Source organism: Procambarus clarkii, chromosome 37, assembly GCF_040958095.1.
Source record: "Procambarus clarkii isolate CNS0578487 chromosome 37, FALCON_Pclarkii_2.0, whole genome shotgun sequence".
Taxonomy (NCBI): Eukaryota; Metazoa; Arthropoda; class Malacostraca; order Decapoda; family Cambaridae; genus Procambarus; species Procambarus clarkii.
The window spans coordinates 13,526,277-13,541,708 of NC_091186.1; the positions used below are offsets into that span (position 1 = coordinate 13,526,277).

Genomic DNA, 15,432 nt, shown 5'->3' on the forward strand with positions numbered 1-15,432 from the left:
GGGAGGCAATGGGGGCCCCTTTTCTCCCCTTATAAATCTGGGCCCCCGGGGTTGGGAATGTCACTTTAATTAGTGATTTGGTGGTGTAATAGGACTACCGTACTTAGGAACGATAACACATTACATACAAAATAAATTATTTTATAATTAAATGGCACAAATGGTACAAAATGACAGGATGAATGGTACAACCATTCATCCTGGTACACAATACACGGGTGAGGGGGGGGGGGGTGCTGGGGACTGTTAAATGGTACAATATTATCGTGATAAACGGCAAATTATTGATGTATTAAGAATACAGCATTATTTCTGATTTCTTTTGTGTATACATATGATACAGCTGTATGTATATTATAGCTACATATTACATGATACACCTACATACATGGTACAACATTTACGTCATGGACACTACAACTAGGAGACTACTAAACTACTTCTGCTGTTTGACAGTGAGAGAATAAGTGACAGGTATTTACTTATTACTTGTAAACGACACTCGGTCGTGTCGTTTATTAATTATAGAACAGGCATCAGTGTACGACGTGTCAGGATTTATAGGAAGGATTTATAGGAAGGATAATCCCCCCCGTATCGCAGCGAGATGGGGCAATTATCATAAGAATTTGGATACGTGTCGTAAAGAGGATACATGGGGGGGGGGGGATAGATACAAACAAACATACATACATACATACATACATACATACATACATACATACATACATACATACATACATACATACATACATACATACATACATACATAAAGGCGCTGGTTTAGTTCCGAACGTTTGGGCTATTAACAATGAGAGGACAGTCACGCCTTTTGTAAAATTGTGTGATTAGCCGGAAACCCTATAGTGGATTAGCGCGTTACACCGTGAGGGAGCGTGTCTGGGGTGTTGGTGGTAGATTTACACCGTGAGGGAGCGTGTCTGGGATGTTGGTGGTAGATTTACACCGTGAGGGAGCGTGTCTGGGGTGTTGGTGGTAGATTTACACCGTGAGGGAGCGTGTCTGGGATGTTGGTGGTAGATTTACACCGTGAGGGAGCGTGTCTGGGATGTTGGTGGTAGATTTACACCGTGAGGGAGCGTGTCTGGGGTGTTGGTGGTAGATTTACACCGTGAGGGAGCGTGTCTGGGATGTTGGTGGTAGATTTACACCGTGAGGGAGCGTGTCTGGGATGTTGGTGGTAGATTTACACCGTGAGGGAGCGTGTCTGGGGTGTTGGTGGTAGATTTACACCGTGAGGGAGCGTGTCTGGGATGTTGGTGGTAGATTTACACCGTGAGGGAGCGTGTCTGGGATGTAGGTGGTAGATTTACACCGTGAGGGAGCGTGTCTGGGATGTAGGTGATAGATTTACACCGTGAGGGAGCGTGTCTGGGGTGTTGGAGGTAGATTTACACCGTGAGGGAGCGTGTCTGGGGTGTTGAAGGTAGATTTACACCGTGAGGGAGCGTGTCTGGGATGTTGGTGGTAGATTTACACCGTGAGGGAGCGTGTCTGGGATGTAGGTGATAGATTTACACCGTGAGGGAGCGTGTCTGGGGTGTTGGAGGTAGATTTACACCGTGAGGGAGCGTGTCTGGGGTGTTGGAGGTAGATTTACACCGTGAGGGAGCGTGTCTAGGGTGTTGGTGGTAGATTTACACCGTGAGGGAGCGTGTCTGGGATGTTGGTGGTAGATTTACACCGTGAGGGAGCGTGTCTGGGGTGTTGAAGGTAGATTTACACCGTGAGGGAGCGTGTCTAGGGTGTTGGTGGTAGATTTACACCGTGAGGGAGCGTGTCTGGGGTGTTGAAGGTACAATTCCCAGCCGAGGCTCAACGGTAAGGGAAAGTTGAGGATCAGGACAGTAAAACACACACAACGCAGGAAGAAACGAGTCTACAGCAGTGAACACAACAGTATACCAGCGGTACAGTGGACCGTCGACTTGCACGGTACATGCACGTCGGTATGACGTGCGTATGACGTGTATGACGATATTGGTCTGAAGGATGAGAGCAAGAGCAGCCAGACGTTAACGTCAGACGATATCAACACTTGTTATAAGTTCGTTCTCCCGAGCGTTCCCAACGTCAAGAAACTGTCGTACTAAAGTGCTCCCCCTTATCCTAACCTACCTGAGGACCAACGAACAGAAAACGGGACATTGTGTCAATTTCGCAAGCCGCCATTTTTTCCTAGTACGGCAATTTTGTTTTAGCCTTGTGTAGAATATAGGTCAAAATGCGACGTTCTGTGAGGAGGGCGGGTTGTAATGATATATTATAACTGGAGTTGTCAGGTGTTAATGGTTCGTGATGGTGTCGCGACGACGATCACACACACACAACCTCCACAACACCCAGCACACACACACACACACACACACACAGACACCTCCACAACTCCCAGCACACACCTCCACAACACCCATACACACACCTCCACAACACACACACACACCTCCACAACACCCATACACACACCTCCACAACACCCAGCACACACACAAACACACACACACACCTCCACAACACCCAACACACACCTCCACAACACCCATACACACACCTCCACAACACACACACACACACACACCTCCACAACACCCATACACACACCTCCACAACACCCAGCACACACACAAACACACACACACACCTCCACAACACCCAGCACACACACAAACACACACACACACACATCTCCACAACACACACACACACACACACACACACACACACCTCCACAACACCCAACACACACCTCCACAACACCCAGCACACACACAAACACACACACACACCTCCACAACACCCAGCACACACACAAACACACACACACATCTCCACAACACACACACACACACACACACCTCCACAACACCCAGCACACACACAAACACACACACACATCTCCACAACACACACACACACCTCCACAACACCCAGCACACACACAAACACACACACACACATCCACAACACCCAGCACACACACAAACACACACACACATCCACAACACCCAGCACACACACAAACACACACACACACCTCCACAACACCCAACATTATGCTACAATTCAACACATCAATTAAGATGTGCTACGCGTAGGTAACCCATCATAACACCAATTCATACAACATAAGATTTACACGCTAACTTTAAACACTGTTTTCAATAGCGTCTTCAGCTCTTGTCGTCCCGCCTTAGTCCACATCTTTACAGGGAAAGGAGGAGGACTTCTGATCCTCCAATTCCTTCCTCCCGTCCCATCCCAAATCCTTATCCAGACCCCTTCCCAGGGCTATATAGTCGTAGTGGTGTCTCCTGATAGGAATTACAGCCACGCTCCTGTGCCAGGTAAGTCCACTACGGGCTCACCATAGCCCGTGCTACTTGCCCCGCTCCTGTGCCAGGTAACTTACGGGCTCACCATAGCCCGTGCTACTTGCCCCGCTCCTGTGCCAGGTAAGTTACGGGCTCACCATAGCCCGAGCTACTTGCCCCGCTCCTGTGCCAGGTAAGTTACGGGCTCACCATAGCCCGTGCTACTTGGAACTTGTTTCGAGTAGCTCAATCTCTAACAACAACAACAACTCCTGATAGGAGGACACAACACCGCTCCTGTGCCAGGTAAGTCCACTACGGGCTCACCATAGCCCGTGCTACTTGGAAACTTTTTGTTCCCAGTTGCTGAATCAACAACTCCTGATAGTTCCCTTCCGGCGAGACCTTAAATTCTCTTCTTTTTGGGCTTGGTTGATGGGCTCAAGGTCCCATCAACCTCTGGAGGGTTGTTAAGCCAACCACAAGTGCTTACTAACGTGTATGTTTCACACTAAACATTGTCCACGAATAGAAGTAAACTCAGTGAGTATACACACCACTCGGGGTGGTGAAAGAGTGGGTATACACACCTCAGTATACATACACCCACGCCTAGATCTTTCCTTACTGGTATAACCAACACATTATATCGAATACCGAGAATTAAAGTGGCATATTTCCTCGCTGTTAACAGAGTTTACCTATAGGTGAGCGTATAGGTAAACTGTGATACAGTGATCTCAAAGCACAACACGGACAAGCACTTGTCCCACCTCTTAGAGCCCCTGTTGCGTGTGTGACCACTTAGAGCCCCTGTTGTGAGAGTGTCACCTCATAGAGCCCCTGTTGTGGTGTGTATGTGACCACCTAGAGCCCCCTGTTGTGGTGTGTGTGACCACCTAGAGCCCCTGTTGTGATGTGTGTGTAACCTCATAGAGCCCCTGTTGTGTGTGTGTGAACACCTAGAGCCCCTGTTGTGTGTGTGACCTCCTAGAGCCCCTGTTGTGGTGTGTGTGACCTCATAGAGCCCCATGTTGTGGTGTGTGTGACCTCATAGAGCCCCATGTTGTGGTGTGTGTGGCCTCATAGAGCCCCTGTTGTGGTGTGTGTGACCTCATAGAGCCCCCTGTTGTGGTGTGTGTGACCTCATAGAGCCCCTGTTGTGATGTGTGTGTAACCTCATAGAGCCCTTGTTGTGTGTGACCACCTAGAGCCCCCTGTTGTGTGTGACCTCCTAGAGCTCCCTGTTGTGTGTGACCACCTAGAGCTCCCTGTTGTGTGTGACCACCTAGAGCTCCCTGTTGTGTGTGACCTCCTAGAGCTCCCTGTTGTGTGTGACCACCTAGAGCCCCCTGTTGTGTGTGACCACCTAGAGCCCCCTGTTGTGTGTGACCACCTAGAGCCCCCTGTTGTGTGTGACCACCTAGAGCCCCCTGTTGTGTGTGACCACCTAGAGCCCCCTGTTGTGTGTGACCTCCTAGAGCTCCCTGTTGTGTGTGACCACCTAGAGCTCCCTGTTGTGTGTGACCTCCTAGAGCTCCCTGTTGTGTGTGACCACCTAGAGCCCCCTGTTGTGTGTGACCTCCTAGAGCCCCCTGTTGTGTGTGACCACCTAGAGCTCCCTGTTGTGGTGTGTGTGACCTCATAGAGCCCCCTGTTGTGGCGTGTGTGACCTCATAGAGCCCCCTGTTGCGGTGCGTGTGACCTCGTAGAGCCCCCTGTTGCGGTGCGTGTGACCTCGTAGAGCACCCTGTTGTGTGTGTGACCTCATAGAACCCCCTGTTGTGTGTGTGACCTCATAGAGCCCCCTGTTGTGTGTGTGACCTCATAGAGCCCCCTGTTGTGTGTGTGACCTCACAGAGCCCCCTGTTGTGGCGTGTGACCTCATAGAGCCCCCTGTTGTGGTGAATGTGTGGGGGGAGACGTGGTGTGGTTGTTGCGTCGCACACCACACACACATGCTTAGCCTGAAGGCTCTATTCTTGGCTTCCCTCACTCACTGATCACAGCTGAAACTCGCGCCACAATGCACTAAAAAATCCAAAAGTCTGATTCAGATATTCACCATAATTGAGGTATGTTCTTCTCTAAGATTTCTGCTAAAAATTAAAAATGATAAAGTCGTCTTTGAATTAGAATTTGACGTGATTTGGCAGTGTTGGCCCCGCCCTGATGCACAGCTGAAGACTGTCGGCCACCGCCCTCCCTCCATTCACCTGCCACCATGGGGCCCTCGGGGACACTTAGCAAGGGGGCCCTCGGGGACACTTAGCAAGGGGGCCCTTGGGCGCACTTAGCAAGGGGGCCCTCGGGGACACTTAGCAAGGGGGCCCTCGGGGACACTTAGCAAGGGGGCCCTTGGGCACACTTAGCAAGGGGGCCCTCAGGGACACTTAGCAAGGGGGCCCTCGGGGACACTTAGCAAGGGGGCCCCTCGGGCACACTTAGCAAGGGGGCCCTCGGGGACACTTAGCAAGGGGGCCCTCGGGGACACTTAGCAAGGGGGCCCTCGGGGACACTTAGCAAGGGGGCCCTCGGGCACACTTAGCAAGGGGGCCCTCGGGGACACTTAGCAAGGGGGCCCTCGGGCACACTTAGCAAGGGGGCCCTCGGGGACAGTGAGGGACCATGTGGAGCGCGTCGCCAGCAGTTCAGTGTAGCCGCCACACGAGAATTGTGTCCGTTTGTTGACAAACATGAAGTCAAAGTAATAATTTTTCTCAGGTTTAGTGAGTAACTTTTGATACAGTTCGTACTGGAATTTGTCTAATAATTTTTGCAAGGGGGAAATTCTTATAAAAAGGCTTTATTAACATCTTTTTGTTATTTGTTAAATTATGGCCATAGTGGATGGTTGGATTAGACCCGTCGTTGCTGACTTGTGGGAGTGTTTGTGTCGTGTTGGTCCACTTGTGTCCGCGTGGCAGACGCTCCACGACACATATGGAAGCGCCTCTGTCGTGGTGATTTCTGTCTGTCCAGGTCAGAGGACTTGTGTGTGTGTTATTGGGCCGGCCGAGCATGACAGGCTTGTGTGAGAGAGCGCTGGGCACCACGTGCGACACCTGTTGAGACCGGACCACTCTCGCATTTTACAAACTCACCTCCATGGCTGTTGACATCCTGATTGCAGGCTGCAACAGTCCTGCAAGCACTACTAAACACTCGACACTACGTATGCACGTTAATCCCGCGTGCGTGTGTGCGTGTAATGCTTCACTACGGTAGTCGGCACTCGGTATCACCACTAGTCCAGCGCCGCGTGTGGGTGCACTCACTGCCTCACAGTTAACGTGTGGCCCGCCAGCGGTGCGCGGGGGGCTCTGGCGGCGGGTCCTCAGGCTCCACCTAAGCCCCGCCCTTAACACGCCCCCTAAACACACTCCCAGCCAATCACAGCCGTCGAGGGCGGGGCACCGGGCCCCAGAGGCAGCGCTGGGGCCAAAGGGGAGGAGTCTGAAGAGTGGCCCCGCCCTCCGTGCACACGCTCACAGCCAGGAGCGACAAGACGCACACACAGGGCGACAGGTACAGTGTGAGGGGGTGGCAGAGTGCACACGGCGAGTGTTGTGTGTGAGTGTGGTAGAGTGCACACCGCAGGTAAAGGTGGCAGAGTGGTTACGGCAGGTGTGTGTGTGTGAAGGGGGGGGGGGGAGGGGGTGGAAGTGTACACAACCAGCTTCAGGTCAGTGTCCACGTACTGGCTGGTACCGCGGTGAAGTATGGTACACCTGTGTCCCATTACACACCTGCACCCTCTCACCACACCACACCCTCCCACACACCTACCCATTCACACATCACACACCTACCACTCCACGCCACATCCGCTCACACCTGACTCTTCACACTCCCCCATACACCTGCATCTCCACAGCCACGTACAGACGAGTACCATACAATCACCACACCTGAACCATCACCACACCAACACCACACCTTACCCATCACCACACCTGAACCATCACCGCACCTGACCCATCACCACACCTGCAACCAGCACCAACAATCCTAGTACAGTCAAATGTGAAATCCATTCAAAAGGATAACCACCACAACCACCACCATAACCACCATCCCACCTACACCACCACAACCACAATCCCACCTACATCTCCACAATCACCATCCCACCTACACCACCACAACCACCATCCCACCTACACCACCACAACCACCACCTCACCTACACCACGACAACCACCACCCCACCTACACCACCACAACCACATCGCACCTACACCAACACAACCACCACCCCACCACAACCACCACCCCACCACAACCACCATCCCACGTAAAATATTCTCAGGGAAATTGACAGGGTGGACAAAGACAAACTCTTTAGCACGGGTGGAACACGAACAAGGGGACACAGGTGGAGACTGAGTACCCAAATGAGCCACAGAGACGTTAGAAAGAACTTTTTCAGCGTCAGAGTAGTTAACAAATTGAATGCATTAGGCAGTGATGTGGTGGAGGCTGACTCCATACACAGTTCCAATGTAGATATGATAGAGCCCAGTAGGCTCAGGAACCTGTACACCAGTTGATTGACAGTTGAGAGGCGGGACCAAAGAGCCAGAGCTCAACCCCCGCAAGCACAACTAGGTGAGTACCTGCACCACAACCATTATCCCACAACTGATAAGACAGAATTGGAGTTTCGAGATGATATATATCCCGTGTTGTGCAGGACTGAGAGAAAACATAGCAGGACTGGCGACCAGTAACGAGTGGAGTGCCTCAAGGGTCGCTGCTGGAACCAATTTCATTTCTCATATACGTAAACGACATGTTTACAGGAGTCGAATCTTTTATGTTGAGATGTTTGCAGATGACGCGAAATTAATGAGTATGACAGACTCCTGTCATATGATAATCATCAGCAGCCTCTGTCGTACGTATACATGGCTCCTGACTTCTAATCATGGGAGACTTCAACTATGGAAATATAGACTGGGAGAACAAGGAACCGCATGGGGGCATAGAAACATGGAGAGTTAAACTAATGATCTTAGCAACAAGAAACGTTTTAAGCCAACATATCAGGGTATCCACATGAATTAGAGGTAGTGATGAACCAGCCATTCTCGACCTGATCTTATCTCTGAACGAGCCAGACACAAGGGAAAATAAATTTGGAAGCCCCATGCGAGTCAGTGATTAAAATGAACACTGAGTCCAGCCTCCAGCAACCAGGAGGCCTGGTCGACGACCGGGCCGCGGGGACACTAAGCCCCGGAAACACCTCAAGGTAACGTACCCAAAGGATCAGAAAACAAACGGTTGACATAACGAAGGGGATAATTACCAGATGAAATTCCTATTAGACACACCATGGGTTACACAACCCATACAAAAGACTGTACAAAAACCTCTTCAACATCACCCAGAAGTGTCAGTAAGCAGTAGACAAGTTTGTCGTGGTCCAAGAGGCAGAAAATATACATTCAAATGGGAATTCCATGGTTGATTCAGGGATGTAAAGAGGTAAATCAACTAAGTACAAGGGCATGGAGAAACTACATGAATAGGAGAGCATTAGAGAACAGAGAAAGATTCCACAGGGCCAGAAATAAGTATCTCAGTGTGAGAAGAGAAGCAGAGACACAGCATTACAACGACATTGCAAATAAGGCAAAGATCCAACACAAACCAATTCACAGTCACATGGGGGAAGAACACAACACTGAACGATTAGGTAATAAAACGGAGAACGTGTGAGGATAGGCCTCGCTGAGAATGACAAGGTGGTGTGTGAGGAACTAAACAAGAAATTCCAGGTCTTCATAACAGATACCTTTTGGTTACCTTTTGATGATTTCAAAGGATCAACGTCCCTGCTGCCCAGTCTCAGACCAGGCCTCCTGGTTGGTGGTCTGGCCAACCAGTCACAGCCTGGTTGATCAGGTATCCTTCGAAGGTGTTTATCGAGTTTTCTTGAACACCACGAAAGGCCGGCCAGTTTCACTCTGTATGCGTAGAGCGAGAATATTAAAAAGTCTTGGGCCTTTGATGTTGGGAGAGTTCTCTCTTTCGGCGTACCTAATACACATCCGCTTTTAATGGGACCATTATGCACATCCTGCCGTGCCTCCTACTTACCTATTAATACTTACATGTCAGTGACTACGGGAAATAGTGAGCTGTTTATGCCACGCCTACTTGCCTACTAGAAAATGTATATATGCTGGTTGGCATGGTAAATGTGTGGCCACGTCTGTGGTAGTAAATAATAATAAAAAAATAACTAGGTTTATACCCATTAATATTATATGATCACCTAATAGATGCGTATATTATATAACTAGAGTGACGTCACAGACCCACGCCTAACACAACATTAACACCAAACGAGTCCCTCATTAAACCATCATCTCGTACATAGTGCTATTTACACACACATTTAACTCGTTTTACACAGCATTTAACATCCCTCTCCAACATTTTTCCCCAAGACAATGCCTCCTACAGCTTGGAATCATTCTTAGGCCTTCTCTATAAGCTGCCTCAGAGGGAAACACATACACGGTCTTCAACCCCATCTTCCACCACAGATTGTGTCATCATGATCTCTTCGGTCCGGGCACCATCACTACCATCATACGCCTCTCGGGCCAGGAAGACTGTATATCAGCGCAAAGGGGAGGGCACCACCACGCTTCAGTCTACGGGAACCTTTCCATGTACCACGATGACAGACAGACAGTCTAGGGAAAGTCTTTCCCTGTACCACTATTCCATATGAAGTTCCTGTGTGTGTTCCTGTGAAGATCTCTGGAGAACACATTGGCCAGCGCTGATTACTCTACTTCCGTCATCAACAGACTACAGATGATGTTTTAGACGCTGACGATGAGATTATAACGCACGTCGAAGCTCTTGTGATGATGACGTGTTCAAGCTTGACGTACCGTTAAGTTCCTTTAGCAGTGTTTGAATATCATAAAGAGCTGGATCCTACTACTGAGGCAAGTCTATGGCTGGCTAGTCAGTTTACCAGCAGACAATGAAGCTAGGAGACATACACACACAAATACAAGACTTAACGAATATCAAGTAAAAATATATATAACAAAATACTTCAGTCAGAGATGAACTAGAGAGAGTTTTCACAGTTTGAAATTTCAGCTTGCTGGCTTGTGGTATATTTCTGGGTAAACATTGTGTCTATATCTTTGGGGTATATGCTATGAATCGAATTCCCAACCCACACATCTGAAAATGAAGGAAGTGACAACAGTTCTGTCCGTGTGGGACAGAAATGAGGAAATTCTAAGGGAGGGGGGGAACCTGCTGCTTGGGTAACAGCTTCTTCATGTCAACCAACCCAGGCTTTGCACCCTGGAGAAGCCACTCCAGACCGACAGCCAGAGCGCAACTCCATAGTCTCCTGAGACTGATGGATGCCTACTACTACTACTACTACTGAAGTGGTCTAAAAAATACAACTCAGACGTACAGAATTGCCCCAAAATTCTACTGAGGATACTAAACGGTGAGAAATGAACGAAGCGATACGCGCAATCTTCACAACCTAGTCTGCACTTTACATCACTAGTCGGACTTAAGGCCAACGCCCTATGAAAGGTCACTAGGCCAAAGGGGCCCTAATTAAGACACTATGGGCATTCGTAGAGCTAAGAAAGAAGAGAGAATAAACCTGTCTTTCCAGACCTGTAGGAGAACAAGAGATTGCTACATTCACCCCACATCTTCCTATACAAAGTTGAGAGGTCGGCAGAGTTGATTAGAACAGTCAGCGTACACCAAGAGAGAGAGTACACAAGAGGGCGTTGTGAGAGTACAAGAGAGGGCGTTGAGAGAGTACAAGTCTGATGAGACCTGTTTTCCGAACCTAATCCTTCCTTCGTGCTACATAGCATGAATACTATATAGCTCTATAAATATATATAATATATATCCTATATAGCATGGCCAGGCCATGCTATATAGTGCCCAAGCCCGTCCTCTTAAGATTTCCCAACGTCAAGAAACTGCCGTACAAAAGTGCCCCTTGCCTAACCTACCAGAGGACCCAAAACAGAAAACGGAACAGTATGTCAATTTCTCACGCTACAACAACATGTAGCGTATACGTCAAAACGCGACGTTCTATTATGAAGACGAGTTCAATGACCGGAGACAAGAAAAGTCATGTGTGCACATGAGAGGGGGGACAGAAAATGGGGATTTGACCCCGCATGCGTATGGATATGTCCTGGAACGACCTGAATGCGCATGGATATGTCCAGGAACGACCTGGATGCGTATGGATATGTCCAGGAACGACCTGGATGCGTATGGATATGTCCTGGAACGACCTGAATGCGTATGGATATGTCCTGGAACGACCTGGATGCGTATGGATATGTCCTGGAACGACCTGAATGCGTATGGATATGTCCTGGAACGACCTGAATGCGTATGGATATGTCCTGGAACGACCTGAATGCGCATGGATATGTCCAGGAACGTCCTGGATGCGCATGGATATGTCCAGGAACGACCTGGATGCGCATGGATATGTCCAGGAACGACCTGGATGCGCAAGGATATATCCAGGAACGACCTGGATGCGTATGGATATGTCCTGGAACGACCTGGATGCATACGAATATGTCCAGGAACAACTGCTTAGTTCACCATCATCTCGAGAAGATGGCTCGCGTTGAGGTGGATAAACAGGTCGTGTATTACATCAGGGTCGACGCCCAACAGGTGCTCCGAGGAGAATGTCAACCCGCTGATGAGCTCTGCTGAAGTGATCATCGAGCGAGTCTTCAGCGTTTCCTACTTTATAATGCAGACTCGTAACAGGGAATTTCTTGGGTGGTTAGGAACCCCAATTTGGACAAATTTGGCTAGTAAGCCAAGTTATTTACGTGCGTCGACGGCATGGTTAGTATCGTTTGTGTGTGTCTGACGACTAATTTGGGCATCTATACTGTCATACCAGCGAGGGTGGCACCGCCCATCTTCGGCCGGAACCAGTCACCCACCTGCCACCACACAGTAAGGTCACCCACCTGCCACCACACAGTAAGGTCACCCACCTGCCACCACACGGTAAGGTCACCCACCTGTCACCACCACCACACAGTAAGGTCACCTACCTGTCACCACCACCACAGTAAGGTCACCCATCTGCCACCACCACCACAGTAAGGTCACCCACCTGCCACCACACAGTAAGGTCACCCACCTGCCACCACCACACAGTAAGGTCACCCATCTGCCACCACCACCACACAGTAAGGTCACCCATCTGCCACCACCACCACAGTAAGGTCACCCATCTGCCACCACCACCACAGTAAGGTCACCCACAATGCCACCACCACACAGTAAGGTCACCCACCTGCCACCACCACCACACAGTAAGGTCACCCACCTGCCACCACCACACAGTAAGGTTACCCACCTGCCACCACCACACAGTAAGGTCACCCATCTGCCACCACCACCACAGTAAGGTCACCCACCTGCCACCACCACGCAGTAAGGTCACCCACCTGCCACCACCACCACACAGTAAGGTCACCCACCTGCCACCACCACATAGTAAGGTCACCCACTTGCCACCACCACACAGTTAGGTCACCCACCTGCCACCACCACCACACAGTAAGGTCACCCACCTGCCACCACCACACGTACAGAAGACTACAGACGCACGTCAAGATGACAGGTGTCAGTGATGACAGGTGTCAGTGATGACTCGTGTGACGAGCCTTGCCCTTGACAGATGTTCCAAGTTGAGCCGACAGGTTTTCTTATCTTGTCAATGCAAAGTTCTCAAGTGTCTGTTAAGGTCAGTGTAGCCCTTAACCTCACTATAAGTCTGCCAGCCTCTTGATTACCAGAAACAAGTGAATGATAGCCGTTTATTCAGACAACCTCGCCATACTCCAGCAAGATCCTTGACAAGGGGTTTACCACGCTAAAGTTGGCCAAGAAGTGAATGACAGAAACTGACAGGCAATTTGCCAGGCTCGAGATGATGATCCTACTTAGGGCTCATAAACCAACTCCAAGTCAATTGAAGCACATCGGGCCCTCGTAATTACCTGGCCAGTGTGCAGGCTACATAGTACCGAGCCTCGGTGCTCAAGCAGCCGTCCTCAGTTACACAAGACAGTCTAGTTGTCCCACGAGGACCTTAGCATCCATTATTGCCCGAGCAGGGAAAGGCCATGCAAGTCTTGTCACGTCCAGGGGAAACACTTGACTGATTGCGACTCACAACCAACTTACATTATACTGAAACCTGGTAATCACCCTTGTGGCGCCAGTGGTTTAACATGCTGATAACAATCTACAACCATCCCCTCCCTCCCTCCCTTCCCTCAAACCCATAACCACCAACCCTTCCAGATCAATATTTACCGTCGACGGAACACGTGTTAATGAGGAGTAATGACCAGTTGGTGGGTACCTCCTCTGCTCGCAAAATACCTGCCGTCGTTGAAGAGTCAATCATTGCTTTCCCCAACGCTGTAAACGGCGCCCGAGGTCCCGAAGCGACAAAATACACGTTGAAGCCGCCGTCGCCAACCTCCGAGATCTAGTCCACCTCGTCAGGGCAAAGAGAGAGACTGTTTATGAACCAGCCTCGTGTTCCCGGGCAGTGATCTGGGCGCACATGTCTTCAGCGCCTTGGCAGAGGCCAATAAACTTGATAAAAGCTCATTGAGCAGCGGGCGTGCGCGCGTGTCCCAGCGCCGTCATTACTGACAACATTACAATAGGTCACGAACTAAATTTGTAGTGTATGAAGGAGTCCGGTGAAGAAATGGCGGGTATATTTTGATTCGCCTCACGACACATTTAGACAGGAAGGTCCTTCCAGGGTCTACGTATAGCCTGAGCCTGTTGTCAGGGACACATAATACAAGTGTCTTAATACAGGTAACGCCTATCGCCTGGGCTACATGCTGCAGTGCTACTTCTATGCCCAGGCTCCACCCTCATCAGGGTGAAGGTGGAGCCGGGGTGTAGGAGCCTCCACCCAGGGTGAAGGTGGAGCCTGGGTGTAGGAGCCTCCACCAAGGGTGAGGGTGTAGGAGCCTCCACCCAGGGTGAGGGTGGAGGCGTATGGAAGTGCCCACCCAACCTTCCACCACCCACTATTATACATAGCGCAAGTGTCCCATATATGTAGGAAAATATACAGCTTAAAATACTTTATGAACAATAACTGTTTCCATACAAGGAAGAATCGTCTTTGTTTCCCTGTTTGTTCTTCTATTTCAATGTATTGCTACAATTCTGTCGTTACAATTTGTCGATACTATTATCGCATCATCAGTAATTTAGGATGACTGCATATTCCAGGACTGCCAGTGTCGGAAAATCCGACACCATTTAATATATCATACAGATAATAGCTGTATTACCAACAAGTTACCCATAGAAAACGTAACTTGTAGTGGAATTACCGTCTATAGAAAACGGGATATCATCACCACATACTATTATAATTCACCAGCTATTCTGCTGGGAATTGTTCTTAAATACATTAGTCTTTGGACTTTACCATCATAAAAACATCTTATATAAATTAACTTAATTATCAATATTAAAGTAGAGTAAATGTGACCCTTCTATCACGTTCTGAAATCTGGACAATGTAAGCCAGGCGTCAGAGTGAGGAGGAGGGCAGCCATTGTTTATACGAGACCAGAGGCTCACACGGGAGCAAATTCGGCTCCTGTTAAATTTACTTGGACGTAGTGTTATGGAAGCCAAAGGTGTACCATTGTCAACACGATGTCTACAATTCAAGTTAAGTCTATCCGAAACCCGTTTATCATTCATTTATGGCCATTAATGTCAGGATATAGGGTTAGCCGGTTAGAACGCGAAATCGCCTCAAACTAAAGGTAATTAAGCCAGGTCTCAATGTTCCATATAGTGTTTTCTCTGAAATACTTGTCATATACTAGGTTTCTGGCTTCACAGCTAGCGCCCTTTTGACAGGTCAAGACGAGGATGTAAGATTTGTGCACCAGTTACTGGGTGATATGGAAGCTACCTCAAAGAGGATAATTTGGTGTCTACACCCTAGTTATACCTGGTGGACTAACCTGCTGTA

At 49.3% G+C, this 15,432-nt stretch overlaps 1 protein-coding gene across 7 annotated transcripts in view; it reads right to left on the minus strand.

The window, feature by feature from the left end:
- Positions 1 to 15,432, minus strand: part of TfAP-2 (transcription factor AP-2) — a 287,300-nt gene that overhangs the window by 167,783 nt on the left and 104,085 nt on the right. The window contains exon 1 of one of the 7 annotated variants that reach the window (XM_045754458.2): positions 6,437 to 6,624. The exons of the other annotated variants lie outside the window; for them this stretch is intronic. Within the exon in view, the coding sequence (XP_045610414.1) occupies positions 6,437 to 6,454 (18 nt within the window). The 5' untranslated portion in view covers positions 6,455 to 6,624. Of the gene's footprint in view, positions 1 to 6,436; positions 6,625 to 15,432 lie in introns of those variants that run through there. 7 annotated transcript variants of the gene reach the window in all.